This window comes from Salvelinus namaycush, unplaced genomic scaffold (genome assembly GCF_016432855.1).
Source record: "Salvelinus namaycush isolate Seneca unplaced genomic scaffold, SaNama_1.0 Scaffold9, whole genome shotgun sequence".
In the NCBI taxonomy this organism is placed as follows: domain Eukaryota; kingdom Metazoa; phylum Chordata; class Actinopteri; order Salmoniformes; family Salmonidae; genus Salvelinus; species Salvelinus namaycush.
The window spans coordinates 649,804-673,751 of NW_024061641.1; the positions used below are offsets into that span (position 1 = coordinate 649,804).

The 23,948-nt window shown below is 44.9% G+C and overlaps 1 protein-coding gene and 1 long non-coding RNA gene across 4 annotated transcripts in view; one reads left to right on the forward strand and one right to left on the reverse strand.

Annotated features, from left to right (window-relative positions):
* LOC120043328 (zinc finger protein 2-like) overlaps nucleotides 1–23,948 on the forward strand; it is a 401,596-nt gene that overhangs the window by 202,885 nt on the left and 174,763 nt on the right. The window contains exon 3 of one of the 3 annotated variants that reach the window (XM_038987952.1): nucleotides 13,878–15,587. The exons of the other annotated variants lie outside the window; for them this stretch is intronic. Within the exon in view, the coding sequence (XP_038843880.1) occupies nucleotides 13,878–15,088 (1,211 nt within the window). The 3' untranslated portion in view covers nucleotides 15,089–15,587. Of the gene's footprint in view, nucleotides 1–13,877; nucleotides 15,588–23,948 lie in introns of those variants that run through there. 3 annotated transcript variants of the gene reach the window in all.
* Nucleotides 19,994–21,098, reverse strand: LOC120043348. Its single transcript, XR_005476409.1, has 3 exons — nucleotides 20,700–21,098; nucleotides 20,360–20,459; nucleotides 19,994–20,143 (listed from the first exon to the last, which is right to left on the reverse strand). It is a non-coding gene; the product is annotated as an uncharacterized LOC120043348 (long non-coding RNA).

Below are 23,948 nucleotides of genomic sequence, written 5' to 3' on the forward strand. Positions count from 1 at the left end.
GCAGCAGTCATACCGCTCAGGAAGGAGATGCGTTCTGTCTCCTAGAGATGAACGTACTTTGGTGCAAATCAATCCCAGAACAACAGCAAAGGACCTTGTGAAGATGCAGGAGGAAACAGGTACAAAAGTATATATCCACAGTAAAACGAGTCCTATATCGACATAACCTGAAAGGCCGCTCAGCAAGGAAGAAGCCACTGCTCCAAAACCACCATAAAAAATCCCGACTACGGTTTGCAACTGCACATGGGGACAAAGATTGTACTTTTTGGAGAAATGTCCTCTGGTCTGATGAAACAAAAATAGAACTGTTTGGCCATAATGACCATCGTTATGTTTGGAGGAAAAAGGGGGAGGCTTGCAAGCCGAAGAATAGATGGCATCATGAGGGAGGAAAATGATGTGGATATATTGAAGCAACATCTCAAGACATCAGTCAGGAAGTAAAAGCTTGGTCGCAAATGGGTCTTCCAAATGGACAATGACCCCAAGCATACTTCCAAAGTTGTGGCAAAATGGCTTAAGGACAACAAAGTCAAGCTATTGGAGTGGCCATCACAAAGCCCTGACCTCAATCCTATAGAAAATTTGTGGGCAGAACTGAAAAAGCATGTGCGAGCAAGGAGCCCTACAAACCTGACTTCGTTACACCAGCTCTGTCAGGAGGAATGGGCCAAAATTCACCCAACTTATTGTGGGAAGCTTGTGGAAGGCTACCCAAAACGTTTGACCCAAGTTAAACAATTTAAAGGCAATGCTACCAAATACTAAATGAGTGTATGTGAACTTCTGACCCACTGGAATGTGATGAAAGAAATAAAAGCTGAAATAAATCATTCTCTCTGCTATTATTCTGACATTTCACATTCTTAAAATAAGGTGGTGATCCTAACTGACCTAAGACAGGGACTTTTGACTCAGATAAAATGTCAGGAATTGTGAAAAGCTGAGTTTAAATGTATTTAGCTAAGGTGTATGTAAACTTCCGACTTCAACTGTAAACATTAAAGTGACAAGTGATTCTATGTTTATAGTGCAGCAGCCTCTAAGGTGCAGGGCTGAGCAACGGGGTGGCAGCCGGCTAGTGATTGCTATTTAACTGTCCGAGGCCTTGAGATAGAAGCTGTTTTACAGTAACTCGGTCCGAGCTTTGATGCACCTGTACTGACCTCGCCTTCTGGATGATAGCGGGGTGAACAGTTAGTGGCTCGGGTGGTTGTTGTCCTTGATGATCTTTTTGGCCTTCCTGTGACATCGGGTGGTGTAGGTGTCCTGGAGGGCAGGTAGTTGTGCAGACCTCACTACCCTCAGGAGAGCCTTGCGGTTGCGGGCGGTGCAGTTGCCGTACCAGGCGGTGATACAGCCCGACAGGATGCTCTTGATTGTGCATCTGTCAAAGTTTCTGAGGGTCTTAGGGGCCAAGCCCCCCATTGCGCCTTCTTCACAACACTGCCTGTGTGGGTGGACCATTTCAGATTGTCAGTGATGTGTACGCCGAGCAACTTGAAGCTGTCCACCTTCTCCACTGTGGTCCCGTCGATGTGGATTGGGGCATGCTCCCTCTGCTGTTTCCTGAAGTCCACGATCAAATCCTTCATTTTCTTGACGTTGAGGGAGAGGTTATTTTCCTGGCACCACTCTGCCAGGGCCCTCACCTCCTCCCTGTAGGCTGTCTTGTCATTGTTGGTAATCAAGCCTACTACTGTTGTGTTGTCTGCAAACTTGATGATTGAGTTGAAGGCGTGCGTGGCCACGCAGTCGTGGGTGAACAGGGAGTACAGGAGAGGACTGAGCATGCACCCTTGTGGGGTCCCTAGGTGGAGGATCTCTGAAGTGGAGGTTGTTTCCTACCTTCACCACCTAGGGGTGGCCTGTCAGGAAGTCCAGTACCCAGTTGCACAGGGCAGGGTTTAGACCCAGGGCCCCAAGCGTAATGATGATCTTGGAGGGTACTTTGGTGTTGAATGCTGAGCTATATTCAATGAACAGCATTTTGATGTAGGTATTCCTCTTGTCCAGACAGGATAGGGCAGTGTGCAGTGAGATGGCGATTGACAGACGATGCAATCTATTGGGGCGGTAAGCAAATTAAGTGGGTCTAGGTTGTCAGGTAAGGTGGAGGTGATATGATCCTTAACTAGTCTCTCAAAGCACTTCATGATGACAGAAGTGAGTGCCATGGGGCGATAGTTATTTAGTTCAGTTACCTTTGCTTTCTTGATTACAGGAACAATGGTGGACATCTTGAAGCAAGTGGGGACAGCAGACCGGGATAGTGAGAGATTGAATATGTCCGTAAACACTCCAGCCAGCTGGTCTGCGCATGCTCTGAGGACGAGGTTAGGGATGCCGTCTGGGCCGGCAGCCTTGCGAGGGTTAACACTCTTAAATGTCTTACTCACGTCGGCCACGGAAAACGAGAGCCCACAGTCCTTGGGAGTGGGCCGCGTCGGTGGCACTGTGTTATCCTCAAAGCGGGCGAAGAAGGTGTTTATCTTGTCTGGGAGCAAGATGTCGATGTCTGCGACTGCGGCTGGTTTCCCTTTATAATCCGTGATTGTCTGTAGACCCTGCCACGTGCGTCTCGTGTCTGAGCCGTTGAATTGCGACTCCACTTTGTCTCTGTACTGACTTTTTGCCTGTTTGATTGCCTTTCAGAGGGAAGTTCGCGCTTTCAGTTTTGTGTGAATTCATCCATCTATCCAAAGTTTCTGGTTTGGGTAGGTTTTAATTGTCACCGTGGGAACAACATCCCCTATACCAGGTATTCCCAAACTGGGGTAAACCAAATAAAAATGTGATTCTCTTTTTTTTTTATATTAAAAATGGGGCTATACTTTTGGGTGAGGTTTTTTTCTCGTCTGAGTAGCCTCGTTTTACTGCCAAAAATAAAATCAAACTATCTATTGTTCAGCGAAATAACAACACAATGTCAAATACAGGTAGCCTAGTCAAATAATTAACATCCAATCACATTAACCGTTACTCTCTCGTGGGAATTCCACTAAAGGTCCGTATGTAGCCAAATGTGGCTGCTGCTCATTTCGTTTGCTCGAAAATTGATAAATGGTTAAAAAAAAGTAAGGCCCGCGTCCGTAGAGACACATACTGCTACTACCAGCCGTACTACACCTGCACCTGTCGATGATACAAGTTGTTCTGCTTCCACGAGCACATCCAATGCTAGCCTCAGTAATTCTACACTTGTTGTTAGCCCAGCTAACTGACAGTTGTGAATCTGATGCAACCGAAGAGCTACTTCCCCCTTACCCGGGAAAGCACCGAACAACAGACACGGACGTTGGACTATCGAAGAGGTGCAAATATGATGAGAACAACATTGATTTGGGGTTCATTTACACTACCGGTCAAAGTTTTAGGACACCTACTCATTCAACTGTTTTAATATTTTTTTAAACTATTTTCTACATTGTAGAATAATAGTGAAGACATCAAACCTATGAAATAACACATATGGAATCATAAAGTAAACAAAAAAGTGTTAAACAAATGAAAATATATTGTATATTTGAGCTTCTTCAAATAGCCCCCCTTTTCCTTGATGACAGCTTAGCACATTCTTGGCATTATATGTGCAAAAGTGCTATTTCACAACTCGATGAAACCTTCACTCTTGCGCAGACATTTAGAAACAAAACATGACAATTTGAAAAATAAGCCGCTGGAGTTTTTTGAGTGGGATTTAAGACGACTTTCGAGTAGTAAGACATGTATAAAAGCAACAGATGCCATTAATAAGAAGGGGCTATAAGTGTCTTATATGGTGAGCTACCGAGTGGCTAGGACAGGCAAGCCCCATACTATTGTGGAGGACATAATTCTTCCTGCTGCCGTGGATATGGCTGGGACAATGCTGGGGGAAAAGGCAAAAAAAACTACACAGACAATGCCTTCATCAAACAACACTGTTTCACAACGCATCAGTGACATGGCAGGAGATGTTTTGAAACAATTACTGCTTCGCATACAAGCCAGTGAATTCTATGCGTTGCAGCTGGATGAGTCAACGTACGTGGAGGGCCTGGCACAGTTCCTGGTATATGTCCGTTACGTTTATGGGGGGGGGGTCAATTAAGGAAGACATCCTTTTCTGGAAACCAGGACAACAGGAGAGGATATTTTTTAAGTACTGGACAGCTTTGTGACATCAAATGGACTGTGGTGGTCAACCTGTGTTGGTATCTGTACTGATGGTGCAAAAGCCATAACAGGGAGACATAATGGAGTGGTAATGCCGAGCAAGCTGTTGCTCCCAACGCCACTTGGGTACACTGCAGCATCCACCGAGAGGCTCTTGCTGCCAAAGGAATGCCTGACAGCTTGAAAGACCTTTTGGACACTACAGTGAAAATGGTTAACTTTGTTAAAGCAAGGCTCCTGAACTCTCGTGTATTTTCTGCACTATGTAATGATATGGGCAGCAACCATGTAACACTTTTACAACATACAGAAGTGCGCTGGTTATCAAGGGGCAAAGTATTGTCATGTTTTTTAAAATTGAGAGACGAGCTTAACATTTTCTTTTCTGACCGTAATTTTCACTTGTCTGACTGCCTGCATGATGACGAGTTTCTCACACGACTGGCCTATCTGGGTGATGTTTTTTCTCGCATGAATGATCTGAATCAAGGATTACAGGGACTCTCTGCAACTATATTCAATGTGTGGGACAAAATTAAAGCTATTTCTGTCTGCATTAACAAGGACAACACTCAGGTCTTTCCATCATTGTATGGTTTATTTGTGTGCAAATGAACTCAAGCTTACGGACAATGTCAAATGTGATATAGCGAAGCGCCTGAGTGAGTTGGGTGCGCAATTACGCAAGTACTTTCCCGAAACGGATGACACAAACAACTGGATTCGTTATCCCTTTCATGCCCTGCCTCCAGTCCACTTACCGATATCTGAACATTAGAGCCTCATCCAAATTGCAACAAGCGGTTCTGTGAAAATTGAATTTAATCAGATGCCACTGCCAGATTTCTGGATTGGGCTGCGCTCAGAGTATCCTGCCTTGGCAAATCGCGCTGTTAAGACACTGATGCCCTTTGCAACCACGTACCGATGTGAGAGTGGATTCTCGGCCCTCACTAGCATGAAAACTAAATGCAGGCACAGACTATGTGAGGAAAATGATTTAAGACTGAGACTCTCACCAATACAACCCAACATTGCAGAGTTATGTGCATCCTTTCAAGCACACCCTTCTCATTAACCTGTGGTGAGTTATTCACTATTTTCGATGAACAAATAAAGTTTTATATGTAAATAAATAAATAAAGAGCACAATTATTGATTATTATATTATTATTTGTGCCCTTGTTCTATAAGAGCTCATTGTCACTCGCCACGAGCCAGGTTGTGACAACTCACACTCATTCTTATGTTTAATATGTATCATATTGTGTGTGTGTGTCATGTTTTGTCTTTGATCTTCATGTCTTGTCCCTGTGCTTCCCTCTGCTGGTCTTATTAGGTTCTTTCCCTCTTTCTCTCTCTCTCTCTCCTCCTCCCTCTCTCCCTCTCCCGCTCTCTCTCTATCGTTCCGTTCTTGCTCCCAGCTGTTTCTCATTCTCCTAACGACCTCATTTACTCTTTCACACCTGTCCCCTATTTTGCCCTCTGATTAGAGTCCCTATTTCTCCCTCTGTTTTCCGCTTCTGTCCTTGTCGGATTCTTGTTTGATGTTTGCTGTTCCTGTGTCCTTGTTCCGCCCTGTCGTGTTCTTTGCCTTCTTCAGATGCTGCGTGTGAGCAGGTGTCTATGTCAGCTACGGCCAGTGCCTTCCTGAAGCGACCTGCGGTCTGTGGTCGCGTCTCCAGTCGTTCCTCTCTATTGACGAGAGGATTTCAGTTCCTGTTTTGGATTGACCATTGATATTATCCAGGAGAATCATTATTTGTTTTATACTGGAATAAAGACTCTGTTACTATTACGTCGCTTTTGGGTCCTCATTCACCAGCATAACAGAAGAATCCGACCAAGATGGACCCAGCGACTATGGATTCTCTCAACACTGCCGTCGAGTTCCAGGGAGCAATGCTCGGCAGACACGAGCAGGAATTGTTTGCTGCTCGTCATGCCGTTGAGACCCTGGCCGCTCAGGTCTCCGATCTCTCTGGACAGTTTCAGAGTCTTCATCTCGTGCCACCAGCTACTTCCTGGTCTTCCGAGTCTCCGGAACCTAGGGTTAATAACCCACCATGTTACTCTGGGCAGCCCACTGAGTGTCGCTCCTTTCTCACCCAGTGTGATATTGTGTTCTCTCTCCAGCCCAACACGTACTCAAGAGAGAGAGCTCGGATCGCTTACGTCATATCACTCCTTACTGGTCGGGCTCGGGAGTGGGGCACAGCTATCTGGGAGGCAAGGGCTGAGTGTTCTAACGATTATCAGAACTTTAAAGAGGAGATGATACGGGTTTTTGATCGTTCAGTTTTTGGGAAGGAGGCTTCCAGGGCCCTGGCTTCCCTATGTCAAGGTGATCGATCCATAACGGATTACTCTATAGAGTTTCGCACTCTTGCTGCCTCCAGTGACTGGAACGAGCCGGCGTTGCTCGCTCGTTTTCTGGAGGGACTTCACGCTGAGGTTAAGGATGAGATTCTCTCCCGGGAGGTTCCTTCCAGCGTGGACTCTTTGATTGCACTCGCCATCCGCATAGAACGACGGGTAGATCTTCGTCACCGAGCTCGTGGAAGAGAGCTCGCGTTAACGGTGTTTCCCCTCTCCGCATCTCAACCATCTCCTCCCACCGGCTCAGAGACTGAGCCCATGCAGCTGGGAGGTATTCGCATCTCGACTAAGGAGAGGGAACGGAGAATCACCAACCGCCTTTGCCTCTATTGCGGTTCTGCGGGACATTTTGTCATGTCATGTCCAGTAAAAGCCAGAGCTCATCAGTAAGCGGAGGGCTACTGGTGAGCGCTACTACTCCTGTCTCTCCATCAAGATCCTGTACTACCTTGTCGGTCCATCTACGCTGGACCGGTTCAGCTGCTTCCTGCAGTGCCTTGATAGACTCTGGGGCTGAGGGTTGTTTTATGGACGAAGCATGGGCTCGGAAACATGACATTCCTCTCAGACAGTTAGGGAAGCCCACGCCCATGTTCGCCTTAGATGGTAGTCTTCTCCCCAGTATCAGATGTGAGACACTACCTTTAACCCTCACAGTATCTGGTAACCACAGTGAGACCATTTCCTTTTTGATTTTTCGTTCACCTTTTACACCTGTTGTTTTGGGTCATCCCTGGCTAGTATGTCATAATCCTTCTATTGATTGGTCTAGTAATTCTATCCTATCCTGGAACGTTTCTTGTCATGTGAAGTGTTTAATGTCTGCTATCCCTCCTGTGTCTTCTGTCCCCTCTACTCAGGAGGAACCTGGTGATTTGACAGGAGTGCCGGAGGAATATCATGATCTGCGCACGGTCTTCAGTCGGTCCAGAGCCAGCTCCCTTCCTCCTCACCGGTCGTATGATTGTTGTATTGATCTCCTTCCGGGGACCACTCCTCCTCGGGGTAGACTATACTCTCTGTCGGCTCCCGAACGTAAGGCTCTCGAGGATTATCTGTCTGTTTCTCTCAACGCCGGTACCGTGGTGCCTTCTTCCTCTCCCGCCGGAGCGGGATTTTTCTTTGTTAAGAAGAAGGACGGTACTCTGCGCCCCTGCGTGGATTATCGAGGGCTGAATGACATAACGGTTAAGAATCGTTATCCGCTTCCCCTTATGTCGTCAGCCTTCGAGATTTTGCAGGGAGCCAGGTTCTTTACTAAGTTGGACCTTCGTAACGCTTACCATCTCGTACGCATCAGAGAGGGGGACGAGTGGAAAACGGCGTTTAACACTCCGTTAGGGCATTTTGAATACCGGGTTCTGCCGTTCGGTCTCGCTAATGCTCCAGCTGTCTTTCAGGCATTAGTTAATGATGTACTGAGAGACATGCTGAACATTTTTGTTTTCGTTTACCTTGACGATATCCTGATTTTTTTCACCGTCACTCGAGATTCATGTTCAGCACGTTCGACGTGTACTCCAGCGCCTTTTAGAGAATTGTCTCTACGTGAAGGCTGAGAAGTGCGCCTTTCATGTCTCCTCTGTCACATTTCTCGGTTCTGTTATTTCCGCTGAAGGCATTCAGATGGATCCCGCTAAGGTCCAGGCTGTCAGCGATTGGCCCGTTCCTAAGTCACGTGTCGAGTTGCAGCGCTTTCTCGGTTTCGCTAATTTCTATCGGCGTTTCATTCGTAATTTCGGTCAAGTGGCTGCCCCTCTCACAGCTCTGACTTCTGTCAAGACTTGCTTTAAGTGGTCCGGTTCCGCCCAGGGAGCTTTTGATCTCCTCAAGAAGCGTTTTACATCCGCCCCTATCCTTGTTACTCCTGACGTCACTAAACAATTCATTGTCGAGGTTGACGCTTCAGAGGTGGGCGTGGGAGCCATTCTGTCTCAGCGCTTCCAGTCTGACGATAAGGTCCATCCTTGCGCTTACTTTTCTCATCGCCTGTCGCCATCGGAACGCAACTATGATGTGGGTAACCGCGAACTGCTCGCCATCCGCTTAGCCATAGGCGAATGGCGACAGTGGTTGGAGGGGGCGACCGTTCCTTTTGTCGTTTGGACTGACCATAAGAACCTTGAGTACATCCGTTCTGCCAAACGACTTAATGCACGTCAGGCTCGTTGGGCGTTGTTTTTCGCTCGTTTCGAGTTCGTGATTTCCTATCGTCCGGGAAATAAGAACACCAAGCCTGATGCCTTATCCCGTCTCTTTAGTTCTTCTGTGGCTTCTACCGACCCCGAGGGGATTCTCCCTGAAGGGCGTGTTGTCGGGTTGACTGTCTGGGGAATTGAGAGACAGGTAAAGCAAGCACTCACTCACACTGCGTCGCCGCGCGCTTGTCCTAGTAACCTTCTGTTCGTTCCTGTCTCTACTCGTCTGGCTGTTCTTCAGTGGGCTCACTCTGCCAAGTTAGCTGGCCATCCCGGCGTTCGGGGTACGCTTGCTTCTATTCGCCAGCGGTTTTGGTGGCCTACTCAGGAGCGGGACACGCGCCGTTTCGTGGCTGCTTGTTCGGACTGCGCGCAGACTAAGTCAGGTAACTCTCCTCCTGCCGGTCGTCTCAGACCGCTTCCCATTCCTTCTCGACCATGGTCTCACATCGCCTTAGACTTTATTACCGGTCTGCCTTCGTCTGCGGGGAAGACTGTGATTCTTACGGTTATCGATAGGTTCTCTAAGGCGGCACATTTCATTCCCCTCGCTAAGCTTCCTTCCGCTAAGGAGACGGCACAAATCATCATTGAGAATGTGTTCAGAATTCATGGCCTCCCGTTAGACGCCGTTTCAGACAGAGGTCCGCAATTCACGTCACAGTTTTGGAGGGAGTTCTGTCGTTTGATTGGTGCTTCTGTCAGTCTCTCTTCCGGGTTTCATCCCCAGTCTAACGGTCAAGCAGAAAGGGCCAATCAGTCGATTGGTCGCATATTACGCAGCCTTTCGTTTCGAAACCCTGCGTCTTGGGCAGAACAGCTCCCCTGGGCTGAGTACGCTCACAACTCGCTTCCTTCGTCTGCTACCGGGCTATCTCCGTTTCAGAGTAGTCTTGGGTACCAGCCTCCTCTGTTCTCGTCCCAGCTCGCCGAGTCCAGCGTTCCCTCCGCTCAGGCTTTTGTCCAACGTTGTGAGCGCACCTGGAGGAGGGTCAGGTCTGCACTTTGCCGTTACAGGGCGCAGACTGTGAGAGCCGCCAATAGACGTAGGATTAGGAGTCCTAGGTATTGTCGCGGTCAGAGAGTGTGGCTTTCCACTCGTAACCTTCCCCTTACGACAGCTTCTCGCAAGTTGACTCCGCGGTTCATTGGTCCGTTCCGTGTCTCTCAGGTCGTCAATCCTGTCGCTGTGCGACTGCTTCTTCCGCGACATCTTCGTCGCGTCCACCCTGTCTTCCATGTCTCTTGTGTCAAGCCTTTTCTTCGCGCCCCCGTTCGTCTTCCCCCCCCCCCCCCCCGTCCTTGTCGAGGGCGCTCCTATTTACAAGGTACGAAAGATCATGGACATGCGTTCTCGGGGACGTGGTCACCAGTACTTAGTGGATTGGGAGGGTTACGGTCCTGAGGAGAGGAGTTGGGTTCCATCTCGGGACGTGCTGGACCGTTCGTTGATTGATGATTTCCTTCGTTGCCGCCAGGGTTCCTCCTCGAGTGCGCCAGGAGGCGCTCGGTGAGTGGGGGGGTACTGTCATGTTTTGTCTTTGATCTTCATGTCTTGTCCCTGTGCTTCCCTCTGCTGGTCTTATTAGGTTCTTTCCCTCTTTCTCTCTCTCTCCTCCTCCCTCTCTCCCTCTCCCGCTCTCTCTCTATCGTTCCGTTCTTGCTCCCAGCTGTTTCTCATTCTCCTAACGACCTCATTTACTCTTTCACACCTGTCCCCTATTTTGCCCTCTGATTAGAGTCCCTATTTCTCCCTCTGTTTTCCGCTTCTGTCCTTGTCGGATTCTTGTTTGATGTTTGCTGTTCCTGTGTCCTTGTTCCGCCCTGTCGTGTTCTTTGCCTTCTTCAGATGCTGCGTGTGAGCAGGTGTCTATGTCAGCTACGGCCAGTGCCTTCCTGAAGCGACCTGCGGTCTGTGGTCGCGTCTCCAGTCGTTCCTCTCTATTGACGAGAGGATTTCAGTTCCTGTTTTGGATTGACCATTGATATTATCCAGGAGAATCATTATTTGTTTTATACTGGAATAAAGACTCTGTTACTATTACGTCGCTTTTGGGTCCTCATTCACCAGCATAACAGTGTGGCACAAAAAACAACATTTGAGAGTGTGGTTTACGACCCTGGTGCTAGAGGGGGTACAGCTGGAGGTTGAATGTTTGAAGGGGTACGGGATTATAAAAAGTTTGGGAACCACTGCCCTATACACTTCCTGATGAACCGTGTCGGAACCCAGAACATATCCCAGTCCGCGCGATCAAAACTTATCTTGGACCATGGATTCCGATCGCTGCAGCTGTACATAGTCCATCTGTAAATAGCCCACCCAATCTACCTACCTCATCCCCATACTGTTTTTATTTACTTTTCTGCTCTTTTGCACACCAGTATCTCTATATACACATCATCATATGCTCATTTATCACTCCAGTGTTAATCTGCTAAATTGTAATTATTTGCTCCTATGGCCTATTTATTACCTAACTCATGCCTTTTGCACACATAGTTATAGTTACATTTAGCAAATTCGTAACATATTTTAAGAAATGGGTGATGGACATCCACAAATGTAATACACACCATACTAAATGGTGTGTCAGGGATTTACCTACATAATAATACGAAATGCTCTGAGACCAGGTTGGAACTACAGAGGTCACACTGTGAGGTGCCACTAGTTAGCTTCAGAAACAGGATGGGCAGGTTACAGTTTGCTTAAAAGAGCCTGCAGAGTTCTGGGGGGAAAAAGATTGTGGACAGATAAAAACAAAGATTAACATTAATGATTAACATCAGAATGATGGCAAAAGGAAAGTGTGGGGTGGGGGAAGAAACTGTCCGGGGGGGCTGTTATGGCTTGGGCTGTTATGGCTTGGGCTGTTATGGCTTGGGCATGTATGGCTTGGGCTGTTATGGCTTGGGCTGTAATGGCTTGGGCATGTATGGCTTGGGCTGTTATGGCTTGGGCTGTAATGGCTTGGGCATGTATGACTTGGGCTGTTATGGCTTGGGCATGTATGACTTGGGCTGTTATGGCTTGGGCTGTTATGGCTTGGGCTGTTATGGCTTGGGCTGTTATGGCTTGGGCATGTATGGCTTGGGCTGTTATGGCTTGGGCATGTATGGCTTGGGCTGTTATGGCTTGGGCATGTATGACTTGGGCTGTTATGGCTTGGGCATGTATGGCTTGGGCTGTTATGGCTTGGGCATGTATGACTTGGGCTGTTATGGCTTGGGCATGTATGGCTGCCACTGGAACTGGCTCACTTTTTTTTTTCTCCATTGATGATGTCACTGCTGACTGCAGCAGCCACATTCATTCTGAAGTGTACAGAAACGTATCGTCTGCTAACATATATTGTCTGCTAAAGTACAAGCAAATGCCTCCAAAACTCATTGGACGGCGCTTCATCATTACAGCAAGACAATGACCCCGAACATATAGCCATAGCAACTAGGGAGTTTTTTCTGCGCCCCCAAAAAATGTAAAGTTCTTTACTGGCGAAGTCAATTTCCAGATTTACATCCAATTGAACATGCATTTCATTTGCTGAATATGAGACATAAGGCAAAAAATACTTTAAAAAAACTAAAAAACTACTGGCTGCAGTACAGACCTGTCAGGGCGTCACCAGAGAAGATCCCGTCTTGGTGGGGTCAAATGGGTTGCAGACTTTAGTCAGTTACTGGATGCAAAGGATCAAATACTAAACAGTGCTTCATTTGGACCTTATATGAATCATTTGTAACTTTTATATGAATCATTTGGACTTTTTATATGAATCATTTGGACCTTATATGAATCGTTTGGACCTTATATGAATTGTTTGGACCTTATATGAATCATTTGGACCTTATATGAATCGTTTGAACCTTATATGAATCGTTTGGACCTTTTATATGAATCATTTGAACCTTTATATTAATCATTTAGTCCTTTAATGTGAATCATTTGGGCCTTTTATATGAATCATTTGGACCTTATGTTAATCATTTGAACCTTATATGAATCATTTGAACCTTTATATGAATCATTTGGACCTTTATATGAATCATTTGGACCTTATATTAATAATTTGGGCCTTTTATATGAATCATTTGAACCTTATATGAATCATTTGGGCCTTTATATGAATCATTTGGACCTTTATATGAATCATTTGGGCCTTTATATGAATCATTCACACCTTATATGAATCATTTGGGCCTTATATGAATCATTTGGGCCTTTATATGAATCATTTGGACCTTTATATGAATAATTTGAACCTTATATGAATCATTTGGACCTTTTATATGAATCATTTGGCCCCTTGCAACATGTAAAGTGTTGGTCCCATGTTTCATGAGCTGAAATAAAAGATCCCAGAAATGTTCCATACACACAAACAGCTTATTTCTCTCAAATTTTGTCCACAAATGTGTTTACATCCCTGTTAGTGAGCATTTCTCCTTTGCCAAGATAACCCATCCACCTGACAGGTGTGGCATATCAAGAAGCTGATTAAACGGCATGATCATTACAACGGTGCACCTTGTGCTGGGGGACCATAAAAGACCACTCTAAAATGTGCAGTTTTGTCACACAACACAATGCCACAGATGTCTGCATTTTCACCAGACATGTCACCTATTGAGCATGTTTGGGATGCTCTGGATTGACGTGTACGACAGCGTGTTCCAGTTCAACTTCACTCAGCCAATTGAAGAGGAGTGGGACAACATTCCACAGGCCATAATCACCAGCCTGATCAACTCTATGTGAAGGAGATGTGTCGCACTGTATGAGGCAAATGGTCACACCAGATACTGACTGGTTTTCTGATCCACGACTTTATTTATTTATATTTATTTATCTGACCAACAGATGCATATCTATATTCCCAGTCGTGTTAAATCCATAATTTTATTATATATATCTTTTTTTTTTTACTGATTATATACATACAGTACCAGTCAAAAGTTTGGACACACCTACCCATTCCAGGGTTTTTTAAAGTTACAAACAACGTGAAAACCCGCCTGCCAAAATTACACAGTTGGTTAGGAGCATGTAAAACATCAGCCATCCCCTCTGGCACCAGTCTACATCTGTATCAAGGCTGTATAAATAACCTCTGCTCGTCTTCTCCTTCCCTCCAGACTCCCTGCAGCTCTCTGTCTCTGAAGAGGAGGTTCCCCCTGAGCAGCAGCACTGTGAGCAGGAGTGGAGCCCCAGTCTGGGACAGGAGGACCCAGAGACCATACAGATTAAAGAGGAACAGGAGGAAGTGAGGACCAGTCAGGAGGAAGAGCAGCTTCAAGGTCTGGAGGCTGATATCATAGGGTTCATTTTCTCTCCTTCCTGTGTGAAAAGTGAATGTGATCAGGAGGACCAAACCCAGACTGTGGAGAACAGAGAGAGTGACTCTAAACCAGTGGATCTCAAACCTTTTATCACTGTGACCCACATTAAGGGTCTCTACATTCCCTGTGACCCTCCAGATAATCAAAACAATGCCTCCAGCCACAGTTCAGCTGTAAGCAGTGACCCAGTAGGACTTGACAGCAGCCCACCATTGGAGAAACACCTGACCAAACCCAGCACTACATCTAGAAAAACTCACAGCTGCTGTGACTGTGGTGAAGCGTTTGCTCTGAAAGCTGACCTGAAGAGACATGTGACTCTCACCAAGAAGAGACCCAGTGAATGTAGATTCTGCAAAAAACGCTACAACTCCACCTGTAAACTAAAGGCCCATGTCCGACTCTGTCACAGTGGGAAACCCTGCACCTGCCCTGTTTGTGGAAAGATCTTCAAACAAAAAGGGCATCTGTCCAGGCACATGAGGATTCACACAGGAGAGAAACCGTTCAGTTGTGGTGACTGTGGGAAAAGCTTCCGTCTGAAGGGGCATCTAACCAGGCACAAACTAATTCACACAGGGGAAAATCCATTTAGCTGTGGTGACTGTGGGAAAAGATTCAGTCTCAAGCAGCATCTAACCAGGCACAAATTGATTCACACAGGAGAGAAACCTTTTAGCTGTGGCGACTGCGGGAAAAGCTTCAATCTCAAGAAGACACTAACTGAACATATACGGACTCACACAGGAGAGAAACCTTTTAGCTGTGGTGATTGTGGAAAAAGCTTTAGTGTCAAGAAGACACTAATTGAACATATACGGACTCACACAGGAGAGAAGCCATATAGCTGTGGTGACTGTGGGAAAAGCTTCAGTGTCAATAGGAACCTAACTAAGCACAAACTGACTCACACAGGAGAGAAACAACATGGCTGCTCAGTGTGTGGTAAAAGATTCATTCAGAAGACTAATCTGCTGAGGCATGTCAAAAACAATCACAAAGAATAAAAACAAGACAAAGGAACAAAGAAAGTAAATGAGGACACAGAGAGGGGACTAAGAGAGTATTGAGATACACCTGTGGACCAACTCTAGCTGGTCCTCCTGATCCTGCTCAGTCCAATGTCACAGTAATGATATAAATGGGGCTGTTGTCTGAGCCTAACAGGTAATGTTGCTACTCTTTGTGTATGAATTGGACAATCTGCAGTTCAGACAACCACCACTTTTTAGGTGAACAACTGAGGGATGGTGTTGGAGAGTTGTGAACACTCAAATTCATAGACGGATATCAAATTTGCCTGGTGCTACTTTGTTCCTTAAAGGTACCATCAGAGGTGTACCCTACAATGCAAGATTTAGTTAGCTAGAGATTTAGTTAGCTAGAGATTTAGTTAGCTAGAGATTTAGTTAGCTAGAGATTTAGTTAGCTAGTTAACTAAATAAACTTTGTATGGAGAAAGATAAACACCAAATGGGCGTGGTCTAATTGACTCAACAACCTAACAACCTAACAACGTAACAACCCAACAACCTAACAACGTAACAACCCAACAACCCAACAACCCAACAACCTAACAACGTAACAACCCAACAACCCAACAACGTAACAACCCAACAACCCAACAACCTAACAACCTAACAACCTAACAACGTAAGTGTAGATTTTTTAATGAACCAGAAAATCTCTAGGTATTTCTGGTTGATTATCAAAGTTATCTGTTTCATTGACCCTGCTTTGTAGTGTACCCAGCTGCAGTTCAAACAAGAACAAAGTGGGAAACCTGCCACTGTTTTGGTAAACAACTGAGGGAAAGGGGTTGGAGAAATGTAAATATTCAGACAGATCTTTCGATGCCAGGACTGATCAAAATAATAGTTGTAACCATATTATGTGGCTATACAGTGTTTGGTTGCCATGTTAGGTTCATATGTTTTGTGTTCTGGTGGGGTATGACTGTCCAAAGTCCAAAATTCGATGTACCAATCACAGATTGCCCCTTAAAACCCCCTAGAGTTGATTGAGGCACCTGTGCATCACACGGCGACGTCATTTTGAATATAGAATAGCCCTCTGTGTATTTATTATAGTGGCTGCAGCTCAATCCCCTTTTTCCGCCGACATGAAGTTTGCAGCTGTTCCATAACACGGGGCTTGTGAAAAGCGGCCCTTTTCTACACGTGAGAAGCTGTGGACGAGAAAATATCCACAGAATCATGTGTTCAACCCAAAACCGTGAGAGCTACAATCTAATGTCACTAATATCGAAAGGAGAGACTTTGATTGGCTCTATGACATCAACAAGCTTACAGCAGTCCTCTGAACTCTGTCGCGGACTACGTCATTTCAAAGAGGTGTCACAAAACCGACTGTCCCGACCAAACCGTTAGTGATACAAACAAATGTCACCAATATTCAGTGGTGTAAAGTACTTAGGTAAAAGTACTTTAAAGTATTAATGAAGTTGTTTTTGGGGGGGTATCTGTACTTTACTATTTATATTTTTGACAACTTTTACTTCACTACATTCCTAATGAAAATAATGTACACGGTCAAATTCGCGCACTTATCAAGAGAACACGTGGTCATCCCTACTGCCTCTGATCTGGCAGACTCACTAAATATAAATGCAGTGCTTGTAAATAATGTCGGAGTGTTGGAGTGTACCCCTGACTATCCGTAAAAAACGAAAACAGGAAATGTGCCGTCTGCATTGCTTAGTATAAGGAATTTGAAATTATTTATACTTTTACTTTTGGTACATAAGTATATTTAGAACCAAATACTTTTAGACTTTTACTCAAGTAGTATTTTACTGGGTGACTTTCACTTTTTACTTGAGTCATTTTCTATGAAGGTATCTTTACTTTTACTCAAGTTTGACAATTGGATACTTTTTCCACCACTGCCAATATTGAAAACTCTCACGAATGCGAAGGTGTCTGTTGTTGTGCTTGACAACACACACAAGCTCCAGAGGAGTCGTCTGAAGGTAACCCAGGTAACCCAGTACCAGGCTGTAAAAAGTGCATAGGGTATAATGTGTAAAAATAAAGAAAAACCCTAGGTGTGTCCAAACTTTTGACTGGTACTGTATATATACACACATACAATGCATTCGGAAAGTATTCAGACCCCTCGACCTTCTCCACATTTTGTTACGTTAGTCTTATTCTAAAATTGATGAGGAAAAACATGTATTTAAATCAATCTACACACAATACCCCATAATGACATCACAATACCCCATAATGACATCACAATGACATCACAATACCCCATAATGACATCACAATACCCCATAATGATGCCATGCCTTATTTACATAAGTATTCAGACCCTTTGCTATGAGACTTGAAGTTGAGCTCAGGTGCATCCGTTTTCCATTGATCATCCTTGAGATGTTTCTACAACTTGATTGGAGTCCACCTGTGGTAAATTCAATTGATTGGACATGATTTGGAAAGGCACACACCTATCTACAGTACCAGTCAAAAGTTTGGACACACCTACTCAATCAAGGGTTTTTCTTTATTTTGACTATTTTCTACATTGTAGAATAATAGCGACATACCTGACCTGTGCAGCGACATACTCAACCCAAATTAAATGGTAGATGTGATATTTCAGTTTTACATTTTTATTTTACATTTCAAAAAAAAGTTTTTGCTTTGTCATTATGGGGTATTGTGTAGATTGATGAGGGGGAAAAAACAATTTAATACATTTTGGAACAAGGCTGTAACCTTTTTAAAAAATGGAAAAGTCAAGGGGTCTGAATACTTTCCGAATGCACTGTATATCTCCTAGTTATAGGACAGACACCTTCAAAACCTTGTTCCTTATCATTTATTTTTTGACTGTCTCTTTTTTTTGCCATTTTTGAATGTGTTATTCAATGCGTTTATCTGGGCTATAGCAGAAAAGGACAAATTCTGTTTCATCAAATATTATTTATTTTTTATACCTACAGGGTTCCTAAAATTCAAAATCAATCTTAAAACAATTCCATAATGTATGTTAGCTTAGTAGAGATTGATATCTAAGTGCTGAGACCTAAAGGGTTAACATGGTCCCGATAGAAACTCCTCTCAACCTGCTTCCTCGTTCTGAACTATTGCTCAACTTACAGTATCAGTGCAGTAATAGCACCAAGCGACCACTAGATGGGGGTGTAGGACCACTACATAAGGAAGTGCAGTGTCCTCTACTGTGTAGTATAGTTGTAGTCAACACAGAACTAGGCTTCTGCAGCCACAGACGAGCTTTACGAGTCAACATATCTACTGCATTTTACACTGTAATTTAATCTCACGCTAACACAGTGTAATTGTGTGTGTGAGTGAAAAAGAGAGCGGGAACGTTGTGTGTGTGTGTGTGTACGCTCCGATACAATGTGTCTTTGTGAGTCCTTGGCATGCTGTCAGAAATGTTTGGATATCAGTGAAAGGAGAGAGTGAATGAGACAAAGAGAGAGGAAGGGCGGTGAAAGAGGGAGGGAGAGAAAGTGAAAGACGGGAGGGAGGGAGAGAGAAAGTGAAAGACGGGAGGGAGGGAGAGGGAGAGAGAAAGTGAAAGACGGGAGAGAGAGGGAGGGAGAGAAAGTGAAAGACGGGAGGGAGGGAGAGGGAGAGAGAAAGTGAAAGACGGGAGAGAGAGGGAGGGAGAGAAAGTGAAAGACGGGAGAGAGAGGGAGGGAGGGATGGAGAGAGAGAGGGAAGGAGGGAGAGAGAGGGAAGGAGCGAGCAAGAGAGGGAGGGAGGGAGAGAAAGTGAAAGACGGGAGAGAGAGGGAGAGAGAGAGAGAGGGAGGGAGAGAGAGTGAAAGACGGGAGGGAGCGAGGGAGGGGGGAGAGAAAGCGGGAAGGAGGGCTTTCATAATTACCTCATGCATCTCTCCCTCTTCTTTCCATGTTTGTCCTCATCTTCATCTTCCTCTCTCTTCATAACCTAATTTAACGACTTTCAAATGATGCTTCCTTTAATCTCTCTCCTCCCCTCTTTTCTCTCTCCTCTCTTCTCTCTCTCTCCTCTCTTTTCCCTCTCTCCCTCCCACCCTCTCTTCCCCCCCATCTCTATCCCCCCTCATCCTCTCTGTCAATCTCTCTCACCCGCTCTCTGACCTTCAGTCACTAATCAGGCCAATAGGGAACATGGCCACAGGGCACAGCTGTGTTTGTCAGTGTGTCTTTACTCTCATCACAATATATTGATAGTTGGCAGAAACAAAAGGTTAGTATAAAGAATAGACTATTAATAAGTTTCTCGGATAATTTAGTGTATATTTCCTTTGGGAACAGACCACCTGCTATGAGTCCCAAATGGAACCCTATTCCCGATGTAGTGCACTACTTTTGACCAGGGACTATAGGACTCTGGTCAAACGTAGTGCACTATATATAGGGGATAGAGAGCCATTTGGAACACGGCCGTGTTGTAGAGGCTGAAGTAGGGAAAGTGATTAGAGGGGACTGACACTTATCAGTTAATACCAGGCTCTAGAGGGAGAGAGAGAGAGAGAGAGTGGGAGAGAGCAGGAGAGAGGAGAGAGTGAATGGGACTATTGCCACCACAGGTGTCCACTCTTCAATGTGGCCTTCCAACACACATGTCTGGAGGATGGGAAGGTGTGTGTGTGTCAGGGGGCTGGTGCACTCTGTTCCGGGTAGGAGAGAGAGGGAAGTTCTTTTAAATGTATGTTTATTTTTAAGGGGAGAGGGAAGTGAGACTGTTTGGCACCTACCTTATGGTAGTCATGTTGGGTTTTAACACATTGGGTTATCTAATGAACTATAACCCATCTATATCATTTCTATTTCTTTTCTTGTTATTGTTAATAATAATGTATTTACATATCTAACATTTATTTATTTTTAATACTGAATTATAGAAGTTACAAATGAGACAATGCAATGCAAACAATCTTTTATTTCACCCCACCTATCACCAACACAATGGAAAATACAAGATGAACAAGACAGATGGGCTGGGTCCAGCACCGGTCCAGTACATACATTTACACTGTGAGCAGTGTAGCTTGTCCCTGCACCTGTTGCTTCCAACCTTAAAAATAACAACAAAGAAAGTTAACAGGTCTGTTAGAAGTGACTGTCACACTCTCTGGATAAGGGAAGCATTTTCACTGATAGGACAGGTGGACTACATTGTAGAAAATGTTCTCATCACAGTATGTGTAATCATTTAGCATGTATACTTACAATTTGAATGAGGGGTGTATAATTTCCATTCTGTATGATGATGGAGGCAAGATTGTCTTACCATTAGAAGTGTTTCAGCATCCTCTGCCAGGTCACTTGTTGGCCTCTTCGTTCTCTCCGGAAGACAACTCATGATGTCACTTAGTCACAGCATGTCACCCCTACAACACAGAAGATATATGTTTTCTAATATCTAAGGGTGACGAGATAGAGATGCTCATTGATGACGTTTAAACTTTTATCAAAAGACATAAATAAAAATGGCCCTGTCTGTCATTTTACATGCAGTACAGTAGTGAGTGCATACATTTCAATAATGGTTCCTTGTGGGAATCGAACCCACAACCCTGGCACTGCAAGTGTCATGCTCTACCAACTGAGCCACACGGGACTGTCCTAACCTGTCAGCAGTCAGTGCAGCACACTGGGAATGAAGTTATTGAGGAATGGTACGAGTTAGAGGAGGACATCTCAAGCACTGGGGTTTGTGGGGAAACTTGAGGTTCAGTGCCTTCCTTGGCTACCTGAAAAACCAATGCAAAGCACTTTGTGGATTTCAATGGAATAACAACCAATGTAAAACAATTCATACATTTCAATGTAATAGCTAGCTGGTTTCTGAGCCAATGATTTATATAAACACTAGATGACTGACAGGGGGCGCTGTTTGGAAGCCAACTCCATCTTGGCACTCCTCCTCCTCTTCCTCCTCTTCCTCCTCTGTTGTAAAAAGTATTTTAGAAGATTTTGAAGTGCTTTATTAATACCTACATTTGTTGTTGCTTATCCTCTTACAGACATTTTAATGCACTTTTTTTTTTTTTTTTTTTACAATTAATTATATTATGTGAAGCTAAACATTAAAAATAAAAAACGTTTTCCTTAAAGACGTCTTCCAGTGATTTTTGAACTTTGCATTCAAGGAGTTGGTTTGATGGGAAGTGGTGATGTCATTGCCTGAGGACCAATAGAGAACAAAAGAGGAAAGGCCCCCCCCCCCCCCTCCACTTGTGGTGTCACGAGTTACCTGGACAACCTATTGAGATGTGCCCTTTGTTAAGTAAATCAGGTTCATGTGAGGTGAAAAGGAGACTGGAGGGCCACTTTCAAGTACATTTTTAGAAAGTTGTAATGTTAGCACAAGCCTCTGTCATATGGACACTGCTGATGTACCGTGAGCCATTGGCGGCTAAAGAAACGAGCTCGTGGAATTCAGGACAATGCAGCAGTAGGCCTCCTACTGGACACACAAGCAGTCTTGTCCCACGATGGTATCTACAGTCTTGTCCCACGATGGTATCTACAGTCTTGTCCCACGATGGTATCTACAGTCTTGTCCCACGATGGTATCTACAGTCTTGTCCCATTGCTGCAATTCCCGTACAGACTCAGGAGAGGCAAAGGTCAAGAGCCATGCATCCTCTGAAACACAACCCAGCCAAGCTGCTTCTTGACACAATGCCCACTTAACCTGCTGCACCAATGTGTCACTGTACACCAACAACATCAGCATCCATTGTGCCAAGCAGCCACAGGAGTTGCTAGTGCGCAATGGGACAAGAACATCCCTGCCGGCCAAACCCTCCGCTAACTCGGACGACGCTGGGCCAATTGTGCACCGCCCCATGGGTATCCCGATTGGCTGCAACAGAGCCTGGACTCGAACCAGGATCTCTAGTGGCACAGCTAGTACTGCGATGCAGTGCCTTAGGCCACTCTGCCACTCAGGAGGCCCCAATGTAATTTCATTGAATTGACGTGGGAACAACGTTGATTCAACCAGTGTGTGCCCATTGTCCTATAACTTTCATTGTCAACTAAGTAAAAATACATAAAGCCGACAAAATAAAAACATGAGAAAATATCCTGATGAAAATGCAAGTTCTTTCAGTCACATTCATCTCTCTACTCCGCCTGTCTGCCTCCCGTTCTATCTGTCTTGACTTGTGCTACAGCTAGTGAAGTGAAGCTAGTGAAGTGAAGCATTGTATCAACTCAATCAACTGGGTCCGTCCCAGAGCTGTAAATAGCGAACTAGCCTATTCTGGGCCCTCAGAGTTTCCCTCAACCAGTGAGCTCGGGTTCGACACAGCTGATATTGTGTAAGGGAAAAGTGTTCAGGTATTTCCTGACGTTTCCTCTGGATATATGGGATCCTCAGAGACATTTTGGCTCTTTCACACTGAAGCCTGGTGATTATCAACTATTATCATTCACAATGGATTTTTTTTGAATGACTTTGTTGACTTACATGCTGACCAAACCGCACAGGGGCGTGTCCATGTGCATATCAAAACCAAACTCTGAACCAATGATATTCATTTGGGGTTAAACATTTTGCTAGCTTTTTTGTTGTTGTTGTTTTTACACATAAATGATGGTTATGAAATAAACCAAAACGTGTTTCTCACAAGTGTAGCAGGTTGTGAACTCTGCAAACAACGTGTCCACTCCGAGAATGAGAACAGAAAATGACTTTACTGCAAATTAATGAATTTAATTTGTTAAATTATGTAAATGTATGTTTTTGTCAGGTCTCAATTAAGCCAATGCAACAGCCTGTTTTCAAAAACGGTAAGCTACCACATGGATTGGCATTAATAAAAGTGCATTGTGGCGGACAATGTCTAGGCTACTATTCTATTTTGGAGGGGATCAGGATAGATGGGGTCTCGCCTAGAGCGGCATATCGCCCAAGACCAGACCTGCCGACGAAACACGCTACAGCATAGCTGACATTCTTTATGGGGTGTTGTAGGAGGCAGCATGCATGAGAACGGATCACTTCGTGTTAGCTGGCAGTTTGAGCGCGTTAAAAACTCCAACGTTCTTGCCACGCTTCAGTGTAAAGTCCCCAACGCACAGAACACGCCTCAAATAAAAAAATGGAATGACCGCGTCTGTCTGTCTGAAAAGAAGACAGAGTAGAGAAAAAAAAAAAACATTTTTTTCCCTCACTGAATCTCTCCTTCCTTCTCGCTCTGTCCTGCGTGCTCCCCCCTTTCTCAAAAACATGAAGGAAGAAAGATTAGAATCCGGCTGGACGAGTGTGGAGAAGGGAAAGTTTGAGGACAGCTTTTAAAAGAAAACGAAAGAGAGAGAGGGAGACAATAATAGGCGGATGGAATGAAGATAGGCTGCTTTACAGCCATTCAACGCAATTAAACGAGACATACGCGCTGCGCACAAGAACGCAGTTACTCGACTCTTCTCAACGTGAGACTTTTATAATTATTTTAGGATAGCTGAATACTCAAACCTCGACTATTAAGAGACACATAATCGTATTTACTAAGTCCTAGAGCTGCAAGTCACAGCTCATCCCGGAAAAGGACTTAGCCCCGAGGACCAAGGGGCAGTGACTAGGGCAGGTCGCCGCACCCGGAGTTTAGGCGTTGCCACACGGCGTTGACCCGGAGCCATGGCAGGGGCGAAGCCCGGAGTCCACGCTCTACAGCTCAAACCTGTGTCGGTTCACGACATACTAAAACGGGGGAGCAAGTTTATCAAATGGGACGAGGTTAGTAGCCTACCTATATATCCAAACGTGTGTGTGTATTCTTCTCGTATTTTCTCCCCCGCCACAAGTGGCATTCAAGCTCCATTCATTTAAAATATAATAGTAGCATAACTATTTGTGAATGTTTTAT